The sequence below is a fragment of the Acinonyx jubatus genome, chromosome E4, assembly GCF_027475565.1.
Source record: "Acinonyx jubatus isolate Ajub_Pintada_27869175 chromosome E4, VMU_Ajub_asm_v1.0, whole genome shotgun sequence".
Taxonomy (NCBI): Eukaryota; Metazoa; Chordata; class Mammalia; order Carnivora; family Felidae; genus Acinonyx; species Acinonyx jubatus.
In genome coordinates, this window is record NC_069395.1 from 45,368,631 (window position 1) to 45,384,101 (window position 15,471).

At 39.5% G+C, this 15,471-nt stretch overlaps 2 protein-coding genes across 12 annotated transcripts in view; one reads left to right on the plus strand and one right to left on the minus strand.

Moving 5' to 3' along the window:
* The window catches only part of TRMT1L (tRNA methyltransferase 1 like), a 39,501-nt gene extending 32,454 nt beyond the window's left edge, over positions 1–7,047 (minus strand). For 2 of the 5 annotated variants that reach the window (XM_027074353.2, XM_027074351.2), the window contains exons 1-3: positions 6,553–7,047; positions 2,073–2,183; positions 685–798 (exon numbers count right to left, since the gene is read on the minus strand). In XM_027074353.2, the coding sequence (XP_026930154.1) occupies positions 685–798; positions 2,073–2,183; positions 6,553–6,775 (448 nt within the window). In that variant the 5' untranslated portion in view covers positions 6,776–7,047. The remainder of the gene's footprint in view (positions 1–684; positions 799–2,072; positions 2,184–6,552) is intronic. The other 3 variants (XM_027074352.2, XM_053209427.1, XM_053209426.1) reach the window with 3 other exon arrangements.
* Positions 7,048–7,176: 129 nt separating this feature from the next.
* Positions 7,177–15,471, plus strand: part of SWT1 (SWT1 RNA endoribonuclease homolog) — a 103,637-nt gene continuing 95,342 nt past the window's right edge. For 3 of the 7 annotated variants that reach the window (XR_008293215.1, XR_003425531.2, XM_027074350.2), the window contains exons 1-4: positions 7,177–7,335; positions 10,319–10,408; positions 13,279–13,359; positions 15,225–15,280. Coding sequence is in view for 4 of the 7 variants with exons in the window: in XM_027074350.2 (XP_026930151.1) it covers positions 7,291–7,335; positions 10,319–10,408; positions 13,279–13,359; positions 15,225–15,280 (272 nt within the window). In the remaining 3 variants the exon portion in view is untranslated. The remainder of the gene's footprint in view (positions 7,336–10,318; positions 10,409–13,278; positions 13,360–15,224; positions 15,281–15,471) is intronic. The other 4 variants (XM_027074348.2, XR_003425529.2, XM_027074347.2 and 1 more) reach the window with 4 other exon arrangements.

Sequence of the window (15,471 nt, forward strand, 5' to 3'; positions counted from 1 at the left end):
TGATGTGGGGCTCAAATCAACGAACTGTGAGATCATGACCTGAGCCAAAACCAAGAGCCAGACGCTTAACCAACTGAGCCACCCAGGCACCCCTAAGATCTAATTTTTTTGTCCTTCAACTTTATTCTTTATATGAGCCCTCTTGTTAAATTTAGTCCCCCAAATTATGTCATTTTTGTCATTATCACAATTGGTATCTTTTTCCTAATTTCCATTTATCTAGAGTAGAGAAAGGCAATGATTTCAAATATTTATCTTATATCCCACTACCATTCTACATACTCTAATTAACTCTAGTTTTTTGAAGCTATCAGCAGAAAAAAGATATTGTCTTCTCTTTTCCAATACTTACATATTTTATTTCGTTTTACAATCATTCTACCTTCAAAAGAATGTGTCAAATGGTAGTCGTTCAACAAGTTATGGGGAACCCCCAGGGCCAAGCAAAGTACCCAGTGTAGAACAGATGCTTAATAAATGTTTGCTAAACTAAACTACACTTGCAACATACATCTTGTTGCCAGAGAGCTACATGGCCTTTTATTAATAAACACGTTAAAAGAGGGTCATTAAATCCCTCAGAAATTTTAAATGGAAAATATTTGATTATGTTCACAATAAAATTCCAAAACTGGTACTGAATCTTGAATTTCATTTATGTTTAGCAAGCATAAAACTACTAACCTTCAAATTCAACCGAGACTTTCCAGTGTAAATTTTGAAGGTGACGACGAAGCTTATGGCTATTACAAGCTCTGAATTTTTCCTTAGGGCACAATGGACAAGACTGTTTGTTTCCTGGCCAAAAAAAACACAAAAAACAAACAAAACAAAACAAAACAAAAAACCAATAAAGCACAGATATACTAGCTACTAATACCTTGACTTAGCTACAAAAGAAGTCATAGGGGACTCCCTCCACACAACACACACACTTCTTAGATAATGTCTATGTTAACGTTAGGGAGAAGTCATCTCTGCCTCACCAGGTAGTTAACAATAACTGTATTAGCACATGGTCAGTGATTGATTTTTTACCCTAAAACTCTCCTCTCTGTGGCTGATATCCTTGTTGCCCTTGGGAACAGAGAGAATGAGAAAGTGATGAACTACATGATATCCCTCCAGCCAAAATGCCTGCCAGGGAGAGAATCAGGGGCAGCACTTGTCACACTCCCAGAGAGGTAGGAGCTGGGCAGGAAGCATAAGCACCTGCTGTGGCATTCTACTCTGGGCAGCAACAAAAACAGTTAACGGGTGGAGTCAGAAAAGCGGGAGGAGTGGAAGGAGTACATGGGATCCAAAATAACTGCCATTCTGGGACAGGGAGCATAGTTAGAACCTGCTGTATCCTATTTGAGAATTTGTTAAATTCTTCCTTCTTTATTAATGAAAAGATATGGATCATAAAAAATACAAGTCTTATTTAATTAGAGATGTAACAGATCTCAAATATAAACTTTGATAGGGACAAAAAAACTAAAATCTCAAATTCAGGTTTAAAGCAATAAAAATATACAGAAATCATCAGTGACTTATTTTTTAAATCCATATAGCACACTGCAAGTATAGGCAAAATTAATTTTTCAATATGTTCTGCCTACTTCAAAAACCCATGAAGTGATACTGAGGACAGAATTCAAGCACTAAGGATGGCGAAGCAGAAAGAGAGGAGCTTGAGGCAGTGACAGCAATGAGGAACTCTTGCACCAGCCCTAAAAATTCCCCACCGTGGGACTTCTTTTACATGACATAATATAAGCCTTTCTATTACGTAAGGCACGGTTTCTTGGGATTTCCGTTACTCATAGCCAAATGCAATTCCTAACTTATAGAATGGACAGCACTTATATATCATGAAATTATAATTTCCTCGAGGAGCAATGAACAACTTATTCCCATAACACCTGTGCATGTAGAAGGCTACCAATTTCCTGAATGAAAACATTTTATTTATTACTGCTCTAGTTCAATGGCAATAAACAAGTCTATTTTCAGCAATTTTTCATGAGTTGAAATTCTGATATAAATCAGAAATTAAGGGAGACAAACCCCTCCAAATATGGAAGTACCTGCATCAAGATTATCTGAGTTCAACGAACTGGCAGAGTCAAAATCCCCTTCAGTTACGAAAGCTAACTTCTCTAGATCAGCAAGCTGCCTTTGAATTGAGATGTGTCTCTCTGAAAGGAAATTTTAAGAGTTAGAAGATTATGTTTTAACAATCTGAATTCCAGTTATTTGATCACGTCAACAGACTCCGACACTTGTATTTCCTGTAGCATGGCGTCCTGGTGCCTAGATGGGGAATACTGCTGCAACTCAGCTTATGTATGACAAGCGTGCCTCAGATTGCAAAAAGTTGGGTAAAAAAATGCCACTGTGTAACTTCACGCCTTTAAACTTTAATTATTCAATATAATTCTACAAAAAATGTTTTTACTCTGAACAAAATGCTGAAGAAACATAAGCCATCTCCCCTATCTTTATAAAGAAATTTCAACCAGGTGGAAGTCATATTAATATGTTAACCAACTATAACACAAGGCAGAATGAAATGAATACTGAGGTAAAGGTACTATGATGTGGGCATACATAGGAAGGGGGAATTAATTCCAATGACTGCCTCTGGGAATGTCTTCACTGAAGAGGTGGCATTTGACTGAGATGTAAGGTATGCATAGAATTTCAATAAGCAGAGATTTGGTGGCTGCCCTTATAAACTGAAGTAACCTCATCAACAAAGGCACAGGATGTGAAAAAAAAGAAAAAAAATACAGCCACCTCTATCCCGCCCCTGGCTGGAATGTAGTATGTTTGGAGAATGGGGTTGGTAGGAGAACAAGCAGTCAAAAATGTATAAAGATGATGGAATAACATAAATTCTATGAAAGCTAGGCTGGACTTTCATCTTCAGTTAATTGTGAAGTCTGCATGATTTTGAGGAAGTGAATGATGTGATCTGAATGCATTTAAGGAGGTTATCTCTGGCTGTAGAACCTAAGACAGTAACTGAAGTGAGAATTAGCAATGGAAAGGTACAGAATAGATGGTTAAAAAAAAAAAACAAAAAAAAAAAAACCAGAGAACTTTGGATTTGAGAAATAACTGTGAATGAAAAGTAAGTTCAAGAATGATTCTAAAAAGATTTCAAGTTTATATAGTTGAGAATAATGGTACCATTAACCAATGAAGGAAGAGGAAAATATTTTGGGTAGAAAAGGAAAGGAGAAAAGGGAATTTAGTTTTTGACATAGTGTGTTTGAGGTAATACCAGTATTCATATTCAAGCTTAGTTTATGCAGTTGAACTGTTTTTGGAGCTCAAGAGGGATATAAATCATAAATACGCGTAAGGTGAAACTAGGAGCTTAAGAAAGCCCAAGGAAAAAAACATTGTGAAAAAAGAGAAGAAAAAGGGCAAAGTCCAGCCCCAGTAACACATTTTTAGGTTTCTCAAACATTATACATTCTTCAAATGTCATACTTGTAAACTTTGGAATATATGAATAAATCTTACCCAAGATTATTACCCAAAGATGCATTACCCAAAGCTGCTGTGAACCCTCTGCTGATTAGTATAAATAGATGCAATTTGGAAATGAGGTATGGAGAGATGCAGGTAACATAAGAGACACTAAGGAAAAACAATCAGAAGGGTAGATTCAAAAAGAATAAATGATAAGGAGAATCAAGATAAGATAGAAGCCAAGAGAAAAGAGAATGTAAAAGACAAATGTTCAACACTATCACAAATAGTCGCATAGATCAATAAAAGACCACTGGATTTAGTATTAGCAGGTCTCCAGTGACCTTTACAAAAAAGGTTCAGTGAGGTGTTGTGGAATACAATGGGACTAGAAAAAAAACACAAAATATAGAAAACCATATAGATTATTTCTTTCAAAAAAGGTGGCAGTATAAAAAAGGAGATAGATGGGACTGTAGTTTTTCTTTTTTTTTTTTTTTAAGGAGAGACTTGAATATACATATCTCCAAGGAAAGTAATATTTACTAAGTGGGAGCTTGAAAATACAAATACAAGACTAGGAGATGAAAATTGACAGGAAAAATCCCTAACTAGACAGAAAACGGTAAACCGTAGGGCTCGCTAGTAGTCATTATACAATTAGGTTATACAATTTAGAACCTTAAGCCTTTTAAATTCTGTTCTTGTCATTGCTACCTTCCTGCCTATTCCTCTCCAAGCTTCACTCCCACTTCTTTTTTTTTTTTTTTTTTTAACTCTTCAGTATAATTTGTGCCCTTATTTGTCTCCTCCACAAATAAGCAGTAAGAAGGCAGGGGCTATGCCTTACTCAGTTTTGTAATGACTACGTGCCTAATACAATATCTTGCACACAGCAGGCACTACAGTTTGTTAAATATTTTTTAAAAATCATTAGTCAATTTTAGATGTAGTAGCATACTAAAGTCAGTAATTTTGGAATTCAATTCAGCACCATCAGATATTCCTACTTAAATTTATTAAAAGACAAATTTTTACTTCATTTTTAAAAGAGAAAAAGAGCAACGTATGTTATTGGTTAACTTATTACACTAGGTACTGTTCAAGTGACTTTATGAAGAGAAAATTTCTATAAATAGGCAAAATTTTTTCCCATTTGAGCAAAATCTTTTGTTAGATGAGACGGTAAGATTCAGGCAATGAATCCATGTGTATAAACCAATCCATTTCATTTGTAGTCATAAAGGCTTTTGGCTTCCAAAGTCCAAAGATCTGTGTATGTGAAACAAGATATACAGTACTATGTAAAGATATGCTTTCTGAAATCTTTCTAAGTAGTATAAAAAAAGAGAAAAGGACCTGATAAGTTAGAAGAGAACAATGAAAATTCTGTGGTCCACTATTAGAGAGAACTCTCAAAGATCTGTCTAAAGATTCATGATATGCCTGAAATTACTTTCTGGTTCAAAATAGTAGATATCAGACAATCTGCAGTTAAATCACTCAAACTTTTTCTAACACCCTAATAATCCAGAAGTCAATAGGCAAACCTCCTGTTAAACAGATGAATCCAAAACGCTAGGAGGTTATTTTACAACTTCTGTTACTTTTTCCTCATTTTTCAATTCTATTTCAGATGTGTCATCTTCATCCTGCCTACTTAAGACTGATTTCAAATAACTAGACCGTATAAAAATAATTTTTAAAGTGAGATTAATATGTATTTCCAATGCATTTCAGATTTCTAAATCATTATATATTTGTCCCTGTAATCCATTTTCAGGTTTCTCAAACATCATACATTCCTCAAATGACATACTTGTAAATTCTAGAATATATATCTTCCCAAACTATGTTTAAAATATTGTTGCTGGTGGGGAGTTGAAGAAGCATGCATTCCCTAAAGCTGCTGAACCAATTCTGATTAATATAAACAAATCCAACCTGGAGGGGAGGAAGGGAGGCTACTTACTCAGGAGAATGTACCACCCCCAACCCCCAGCTGTAGTTGTGGGTGAAGAAGCAACTGTCCTTATCTTGTACCTAGCAGTTCTGATTTAGTATGAGGAGGAGGGGCCTACCAGAGGCACGCTGTCTTTGTCTTTGCTGTGATCAGCTCTACTCTTTATTTAATCTACTATAACAATTTATATATGGCTTTAAAATTGCACAACTCTATTAAACTATAACTATCCAAGTGTTTTATAAACATTAAATTCACAACTGGCCTAGAAGTAGGAAAGAAAATGAATTAATTTAAATCATTTTGTTATAATTCAGATAGAGCATTAAGGGTCAATTTATGGCCCACAAAACAAAACAAAACCCTTAGACTTTACATTTAAAACATTCACAAGATTCTTGAGTGTTATTCCTTACGGTCCCCTAAATCACCACTTACAAAACATGCACGCACATACAGAAGCACAGTAATAATGGGCTAATAATTTTCAACAGTCGACTTCTGATGGAACTGGAGTACAAAACTCAACTGGCATTTATGTCTGAGGGAAGACATCTGTAATTTAGTCCACCCTTTCTTAAACTACTTATCAGCCTCAAATTCTTTTTGGAAGCAAGGTGCTCAAGAAAATTAAATAATAAAAACTCATCTATTTGTGCGTGTCGAGCATAAAAGCTACTTGACAGCAACGGTTTCTAAATCTGGCAGCTAGGATCTACTACTGTAAACAGGTTGCCTCGGTTACCATGTCACTTTTCGAAGGACTTCGTGAACCATGGCAGACGGGGCTGAGAGGGAACTACCAAATTAGGTGTAACTTCCTATTTCCTATCAGAAAAGACCCCCTTTAACGAAAAAGCCCTCAACCTCATCATTTCCTTCTGTCTGCAGCACCCCTGGCCTCCACAAATCCTCTACCATGATGTCCTCGAGGTTTGTGGAGATGCCTTCTCCCATTCTGTACCCGCTTCACCCACTACACGGGTCCCTCCTTCCTCCCCCATCCCTAAACCTGCCTTTCCCCATAAAAACCATCCCAGTGAAGGGCCTCCCCTACTCCCCAGCAAGGCGCACTTTCTCGCTTCTCTTGCGGCAGAAAGATCTGGGCCTCCTGCACTTACTGCTTTCAGCCTCGTCAGGGGCAGAGGCTAGGGACGGGGACAGGGCCGGAGCCTGGGCCAGGGCAGGGGCTGGGGCTGGAGCCGAGGCCGGAGTCGGAGCCGAGTCCGGGGCCGGGGCCGGGGCCGAATCCGGGGCCGGAGCTGGGGTCGGGACCTGGACCTGGGCCACCTCCACCTCCTCCTTCTCCTGGGGTAGCAGCTCCTCCTCCGCCATATTCTCCATAGTTACCGCCTCCGTGCCAGGCCCGCCCGGGGACCAGGAGGGGCTCACGGCGGGGTGAGAGAACTGGCGTGAAAGCCCAGAGGGCTGGATCCAAGGAGTGGGAAAGCAAATGGGGAGGGCTGGATGCGTGCAACAGACAAAAGATGAAGAACCAGTGACCAAATCCTGTCAGCAGAAAAATAAAAAGCCAGAGGCAGCAATTCGCGGTGCCGTCCGCTTCCCTTTCCCCGAGGCGTTACGACGCCACCACAGCCTGCGCAGTAACGTATCGGGGCGGCATCCAATGAGGTAACGGAGTTCCGCTTCCGCGGTGCGTCTCCGTTCCAGCCGTCAACCACGGAAGCGAACCAAGACTACAATACCCAGGGTGCAGCGCGCCACCTGGGGGCGGAGCCCGAGTTCCAAGTCCTTGGAGGAAGTAAACGCGAAACTAAACAAACGCTCGGAGCGTTCGAGTAGAGAAGTCTTGGTTCGAGTGCAGAACTACATTTCCCAGCGGGCATCGGGACCAGGGGATGTCCTGGGCCTCTGGAGTTGCCACCGTCGCGGGCGCGAGTAAGGTAACTGGGGCGCAAATTGACGTTTGGCTGGGCAAATTCCCACTTCTCTCACACTGGTACCCTAGCGGATGGCCAGCTGGTCGGAGGATTCCGGGGCCCCTCGAACCTGGGCGGGGTGACTCTGTGGGCGGATCCGGGGAATGAGCCAGCTCAGTGAAGGGTGTGGTTCTGGCTCGGGTCAGCCTCTCGAGCTGCCCCTCGCTTAGAGCAAAGGTCTGGTTTGTTTCTGCGGAGCCCGTGGGCCGCGTCGGTTTACGAGCTGCTGACGAGCTTGCCTGCCAGTCTGGTTGACTTGGAGTTGGGGTCTGTGCTTCCTGTCGCACCCTCATCCACACCGTAACCTGAACACTTCTCCTTTTGTCTTTATTTTGCTTTAATCTCAGATTCCTATTATCAGCACTGCCCTGTGGTTATAAGAGTCCTGTGGGTAGGGAAGTTGTGTGTGTGTGTGTGTGTGTGTGTGTGTGTGTGTGCGCGCGCGCCCTACGCTTGTATTTAGACTTAATAACCAGAGCTCTGAGTGTGTTGAGTTTTAGGTCACTTGATTGATGCGATTCAGATTCCCCACAGCATTTGCCCAGTGAGTCCCCTGGCCCCAGTACTTGTCTTACTCTCTGGCCTGCTTGAGCCTAAGCCTCACTCATTCAGAACCACTGGGGCAGGCATAGGAAAGCTGGAGTTTTCTGGCTGCTCCTCCTGGGACTGGTCCGAATGTTATAGGCAGCAGGGGAGGAGAAGGAAGACCCCTTTAGTTTCACACTTCCACACTTCGAGTTCGGTTTTCTTAGTTAATAAATCTGATACTAAATGCCTACTTATCTCATTGGTCTCCTTATTTCCTACTTGTTTCAGAGCCCAGGTGAGAGCAAGTGTGATTATTTGGCACTTTAAGAGTGTAATAGGAATTTAGTTGCTACCTGCCGAAGCCCCCCAGCCCGCCCAATAGTTAGGAAGTGTATCTGGAGGGTTTTTTTTTTTTCCCCTCCTCCCCAGTTTAATGGAAACAGTTGAACCCATGGATTGACTGTTAAAGTTATATCTTATAGGAATAAGTAGTGGCTAATTATATTTGTGTATCATCCAAACGTTGTTTTTTTTTTCTTTTAATTTCTAAAAGGCTAGATGGTTAATTGAAAGCTTGATTCAGTATATCAGCTGGAAACCAGAAGATGGAAAGGGTTAGATTTTAGTGTGTGGACTCTGGGAATTTCAATAAGAACTTTTAAGTGTGGTCTGTGCTCTTGAGACAGCTTAAAAAAAGAATCTTAAAAGTTGAAGAATTATATTGAGCGTATTACTCATCTATTGCTGCCTAAGTTATCCTAAAACTTAGTGGTTTAAAACAACAAGTGTTTATTACCTCACAGTTTCTGTGTGTCAGAAATTAAGAAGTGGCTTTCTGGGGTACCTGGTTCTGAGTCTCATGAGGTTGCAGTGAAGCTATCAGCCAGGGATGCTGCCACTCAAAGGCTTGATTAGGGCTTCAGGATTAGCCTCAAAGCTGGCTCACTCACATGCTTGGCAATTGGTTCTTTTTTGGCAAGAGGTCTCAGTTCTTCACTGGTGGGCCTCAATGAGCTACTTAAAAGTCATCATGGTATGGTGGCTGGCTTTCCCTAGGGTAAGAGAAAGACAGAATCCACAGTGTCTTATATAACTTAGCCACGTATGCCATATAGCAATTCCTATTGGTGACACAGGTCAGCCCCATTTATTGTGAGAGGACTACCTAAGAGTGTAATTACCGGCAGCAGAGATCATCAGGAGCCACTTTGGAGGCTGGCCAGCACAGGAAGTCTCCCCTTTTTTGAGCTTATATTTTTTCATAAAACCAACATGACTTTCACACCATTATAAATATGAAACATTTGTCATGGTAAACATGTAGGTGTTTTTGCTTGGATAGTCCATTATCTTCAGTGATTTTTTTTTAAATTGGGCTTATTTTTGTATTCAAAGCAGTGACATAAGACTAACTTGGGTCAGTTTAAATTGTAAAAGGTAACATTATAAGTAGTCCATTGTCTTGAAGCAATTCATTTCATGGAAGTTACTGTTTTTTATTATACCTTTCCCCAACATGGAATAGAATCCTTGGAACAAGAGAAGGAAAAAGGAGATTATTACTCTCATCTGGAAGCACAACTGTGAATTCAGTTATTGCCATACATTATCTTACAAAGCAAAATTTCTGGGCGATTTAGGATCAGTGCTTGGAAATCTATGTTGAATATGCTTTTGTTAATTTTTACTGTTAGCATTTCTGTTAGCTATCAGCATTTCCTTTCTTTCTCTTTACATTCACCAAAGCATTCTAAAAGTTTGATTTAGTATACTTGCATTATTTTATATAACTTCACTTACCGTGGTCATGATTGACCATGAGTAATTGCAATTGTTTGGTTTCTAAAGCTTTTCTTATGTTCAGAGTCCCCATATGTGTCACTGTCAGCAACAAACTCTCCTTTGGGCTTTGCTTCTAGACTCCTGTCTATCTTCCCGTTCCAACAGACCTGATGATATTTCCAACCCCTAGGCTTTCTATTCCAGCACTGGAAGCTTCTGGTGCACACTGAGTTGAGTGTGGAGGGTGTTTCAGGAGAGTAAAGACTTAGGACTAACTGGTTTTGAGGTGTAGGTAAGGCAAAATACAGCAGTTCTGCAGGCAGTTGGAAAATGGTGGTCTGAAGCTTGGGAGAGAAATCAGGGCTACAGGCACAGTTTTGAGAGTCATTCCTAAAAAGGTGGTAGATGAAACTGAAGTAGAGGAAGAGATCATTATGAGGGAAACTGTAAGTGAAATAAAGTGGAACAATGAGAGAATTCTGTTGTCTTGGGAATGGTTAGAAAATGGAAATCATTTTGTAAAACTCCAGTCTTTGTATAACTGAAAGAAGACGAATTTCTAACGTATTTTATGGTGGTGGTGGTAAAACACACGCACACACACACGCACGTAATGTGTTTTTAATGTTTATTTTAGCTTTTCAAAATGTCCAACAAAGAATCTTGTGGAAAAAAAGAGAAGTCTCGGAGAAAAGGCAGCACCGCATCACCCAACTTTGACGTAGAAGTAAGAATTTTGCTTTACTGACCCAAAGATACCTTTTTTTGCAGTTCACTTTTGTGTTAAGAAAAAAATACCTCAGTTTTAAAATGAGCTATGTAAATATTTTGTTTTGCCCTTCTGACACAGAAGTAATTTGTTTTTCCCATCCTTTTTTTTCACCCATTCTTGCATTATTTTATTTATTCCTCACAACTCTGTGAAGTAGGTACTTTATTATCCCAGTTATACAAATGCCAAAACTGAGGCTTAGAGAGGTATGTAATTTGCCTAGCCATTCCTGACTTGAGTTCTAGGCCCTCCTTTACATAGAAATAACTCACCATTATACCTTTATTGTGTGTCTCCTTCTTCATTTACTCAGCAATGGATAAGATTATATGCTCATCAGTCAGAATAGGCTACCCTGTGCGGGAGAGGCTAAAGGTAGGGACGGCATGCTCACCATGTGCCTTTCTCTGTGACTCTCAACACATTACCTTAGGAAGTACTTAAAAAAAATTTTTTTTAGTATTTATTCATTTTTGAGAGAGAGAGAGAGCAGGAGAGGGACAGAGAAAGAGGGAGACACTGAATCTGAAGCAGGCTCCAGGCTATGCCCTGTGAGCACAGAGCCCGACATGGGGCTCGAACTCACAAATGTGAGATCATGACCTGAGCCGAAGTTGTAGGCTTAATTGACTGAGCCACCCAGGCTCCCTGGAAGTTTTGTTTTGTTTTTTAAGTTTATTTATTTATTTAAAGAGAGAATGAGAATGAGTGGGGGAGGGGCAGAGAGAGGGAGACAGAAGATCTGAAGCAGGCTCTGCACTGACAGCACAGAGCCCGATGTAGGGCTCGAACTCACAAAATGTGAGATCATGACCTGAGCCAAAGTTGGACACTTAACCGACTGAGCCACCCAGGCAAACTAGAAGTATTTTAGCAGATGAAATTTAGGGTGTCCCAACTAATTGAGTGAAATGTTATCTCTAGGAAACAAGACTGAAACATGATTTATGTGACCAAAACAAATGAAAACCCTGCAATTAGTTTTATTATAAACTCTCTGAATAGTCTGCTTAGTGCATCATCAGAATTAGACAATGTTTATGCTACATTACCATCCAAGATGAGAGACTAAAGTCTAGCAAAGGTGAATATTCACTATAGAAGTGATTTCTCTGGTAGCAGATTAGTTCATAAGGCTTTTACATCACCTGGATAAAGTAGACTAAGGATCATTACACTTTTTGATGTTTGTTCCTTTCTTACTATCTGATTACTAATTTGACCTCCCAGATATAGGGATAATTGGAAAGGGGACCCTGGAGTATGGCCTTACAGTACTATGGTATCTTTGATTTATGTATCTTCTATTTGGCACTGATGATTGGCATGCCATTTGCAATTCTCCTCCTATTCTCTTTTAATCTCCTCGAATCAGACTTTTTGTTGCCATCACTCCTCCAAATGTGCTCTCATCAAAGCCAGCAGCAGTGGTTTCCATGTTGCTAAATCCATTTGTTGCTCTTCAGACCTCATCTGACTTGAACCATCAGCAGTATTTGACATAGCTGATTCACTTTCTCCTTGAAACATTTTCTTCACTTAACTTTTGAAACACCATATTCTCCTGATTTTCCTCCACACTGGTGACTGCCTGGAAGTGTCCTCTGTTGATTCCTCATCTTCTTAAACTATAACCTTTCAAATGCCCAGCTTCGGTTTTTCCAATTTAGTAAGTTGCAATTCCATTCTTTCAGTTGCTTGGGGCAAAGTCCTGGTCATCATCCTCTACCTGCATCCAGTCTACCAGCTTTCTCTTAATAATATATTTAGAGCCTGACTACCTCCTGTGCTGTCACCTTGATCCAGACAATCAGCTTGCTTCTCCAGATTGTCCCAGTATTTTTCGTATTGATCTCCCTGCTGCCACCTTTGCCTCCTCATGTTCTCTTCTCAGCAAGCTGCCAGAATGATCCTATTAAGATGTAAGTCAGATCATGTCACTCCTCTGCTCTGTACTTTCTGGTGGTCTTCCATTTCCCCCAGAGTAACAGCTAAAGTCCTAGCTGGGGCCAACAAAGCAATCTGCTCTCCCCATCTCATCTCCTTTCATTCTCTCATTGCTTTCTCCATTTGTGTTTTTTTGCTATTATTCCAACAAGCCAGGCACATTACTGCCTCGGGGGCTTTGCCCTTGAACTGAAAGCTCTTTCCCTAGATATTCATGCGGCTTTTTCCTTCACTTCTTTAGGTCTCTAGTCAGATGTCAGCTTATCAGTGGGGCCTTTTTCTGACTACTGTTTAAATTTGCAGCCACCTGCACCCCCACCTTCCAGCCCTTCCTGCCTTCTTTCTCTGTTTTATTGTTTTGCATCGCATCATCCGACACTAAATCTATTACTTGTTTATTTGTAAATTCCTGCACTAAATTTTAACCTCCATGAGGGCAGGGGCTTTTGTTCATTAATCTGTCCCCACTGTCTAGAATGGCTTTGGTACATGGTAGGTACTCAGAGTTTGTCCCGGGTCTGCTGAGTTTTGGATCCACTGAAACATAACTGGATGTATGATTTTGCTTTATAAAAGACTGAATTCCACCATGGCAGCGCCACCTCCCCGTACCTTTATCTGAGCCATCAGCTGTCTTCTGCTGTAACACCTGTATCCTATCTCATCTCTAATTCAAGAGCATCTAGATCCTCTGATTTCTAGTTGTCTTCTTTCTGGCTGAATTTCCCTCCCTCTTACCAAAGGATGTGTGCCTTTAAACATTTCCCCCCCTGAAGGTTATTATTAATATAGAAAGAATATTAATTTATAATAACAATGGTTAAATAACACGCTATATTTTGTGTCTTTCTTTCCTTTTTTCCACTTGGCATTCTTAGGATAAGAAAGAGAAAAAAGCTTCCAGTTCTCCTAGTTCAGCTTGCTGTGTAAGGTCTGTTTCATCAGAGAAGAGAAAACTGGTAAGTGTTCATATACTATAACTAACTCTAAACATTATTTATATTAAAGTTTTAATGTATAATTGGAAAGTTTATGATATAAATTCCCCCACGACTTTTTTACTCATATTTTCTTTATACTTTATGATAGCCAATAGAAAAAAAATAAACCAGTGTTTGGTTTTTTTCTTCCTTCTCACCAAAAAGCACTAATCAAGGCCTTCATTTCTTTCTGGAGATACAGGGCCTCAGCACAAGAGAAGAAAGAGAGAAATAGGATATAGTCCCTGTCCTAAAGACTTTAAAGAATAGAGAGAAGTAGAAGCACATGCACAGATAACTTAACGAAAGGACATACCTCAGTGTCAAAGCAGAAAAATGCACAATAAGTTGTAAAAGAATTCAAAACATCAATCACCAAGACTTGGAACATACTTAGGAAAAAAAAGGTGGACGAAATATATGCTAACGACTGAATATAGATGGAATAAAGATGAATGAGTTAAAGAAAAAAGGTTTTCTTGGCTAAGAAAGCATGGGCATTCTAAGAATCTATAGATGACTGGAGTGCATTCAGCAGAGAGAAAATAAACCAGCCTACCTAGAAACAGAAGGACTATTTTGAGGAAGAAAAATAGAACCTACCATGTGGGATCAGACAACATGGATATAAATTAAGATAGTTTTAAAAAGTCTCGTCCCATATATGATTATATTTGGCTTTACACTATTCTTGTGAGATAGCGATGGCAGATATATAGTGTTTGTGTTTTCAGATCCAGAAATTAAGATCCAGAAGGTTAAGTGACTTTGTCCAGGGACACAAAATTGTTTATAGCGACAGAGCCAAGTCCAGAGTCACATAAATAATTAGAAACACATTAAGCTAGCTCAGGGGTGGTTGGTGAAGTGCTTAACTACATTCAAGTTGAAAGTAGGTGTATGTGGGGATAGCTACAGGTTTGCAGGTAATGAGAGAAAGTAGTTGTGAAAGTTGTGTGAATGTAGAATTCTGTTTTTAAGAATTTGTTTTTGTACAGTGACACTGCTATTTGAATCGATTGTTTCTATATTAATCTCCTTAAAGCATAGGTTTCATCATATTTCTCCTCTGTTGAAAAATCTTCACTCACTTTTTAGTCTGTCATTTAGGACCTTCTTAAATTCGGTCACACCTTAACTCTCCAGTTCTCTTTTTTTTTCCTCAAAATAGTCCTTCTGTGTCTAGGTAGGTTGGTTTATTTTCTCTCTGCTGAATGTGCGCCAGTCGTCTGCAGCTTCTTAGAATGCCTAAGCTTTCTTAGCTGGGAAAACGTTTTTTCCTTAATTCATTCATCTTTATTCCATCTATATTCAGTCGTTAGCATATATTTTGTCCATCTTTTTTCTTAAGTATGTTCCAAGTCTTGGTGATTGATGTTTTGAATTCTTTTACAACTTATTGTGCATTTTTCTGCTTTGACACTGAGGTATGTCCTTTCGTTAAGTTATCCGTGCATGTGCTTCTACTTCTCTCTCTTCTTTAAAGTCTTTAGGACAGGGACTATATCCTATTTCTCTCTTACTTCCCTTGTGCCGAGGCCCCGTGTCCCAAGTACATAGAGAGACAAGGTGGGGGAGTAGAGATAGTGGCCACAGCTGGTTTCAGTCCTGGCTCTGCTGCTGACTTGCTGTGTGATGTTGAGAAAGATACTTTGCTGTATTTGAGCCTTGGGTACTTTATCTGTAAAAGGGGAATGATTATATTATCTATCTCACAGGATTTATTGGAAGGATTAAATAAATTGTGTGGAAAAAAATATTGTCTCCCAGTCTCTTTCCCCTGTAACTGTGGTAAAAGTGCACAATTTATATTTCCTAAATGATACATTTTTTTTTTCTTTCAGAAATCGGATCATACAGACATTCTGTACTGTGATATAAAAAGACAAGAAGTGAAAAGGTAAATTCCCCCTTTTTACTGATATTTTTTACTTTTTGGGCCTTAGAATTGTGAAAGTAAATATTTTGATTTGCAATTTTTTTTTTACTTTGATTAGTACTGATTTGCATATAAATATTTCTAGCTATATCACAGGTTATGATTTTTTAATTTTTTTAATTTTTTTAAAGTTTATTTCAGAGAGACAGAGA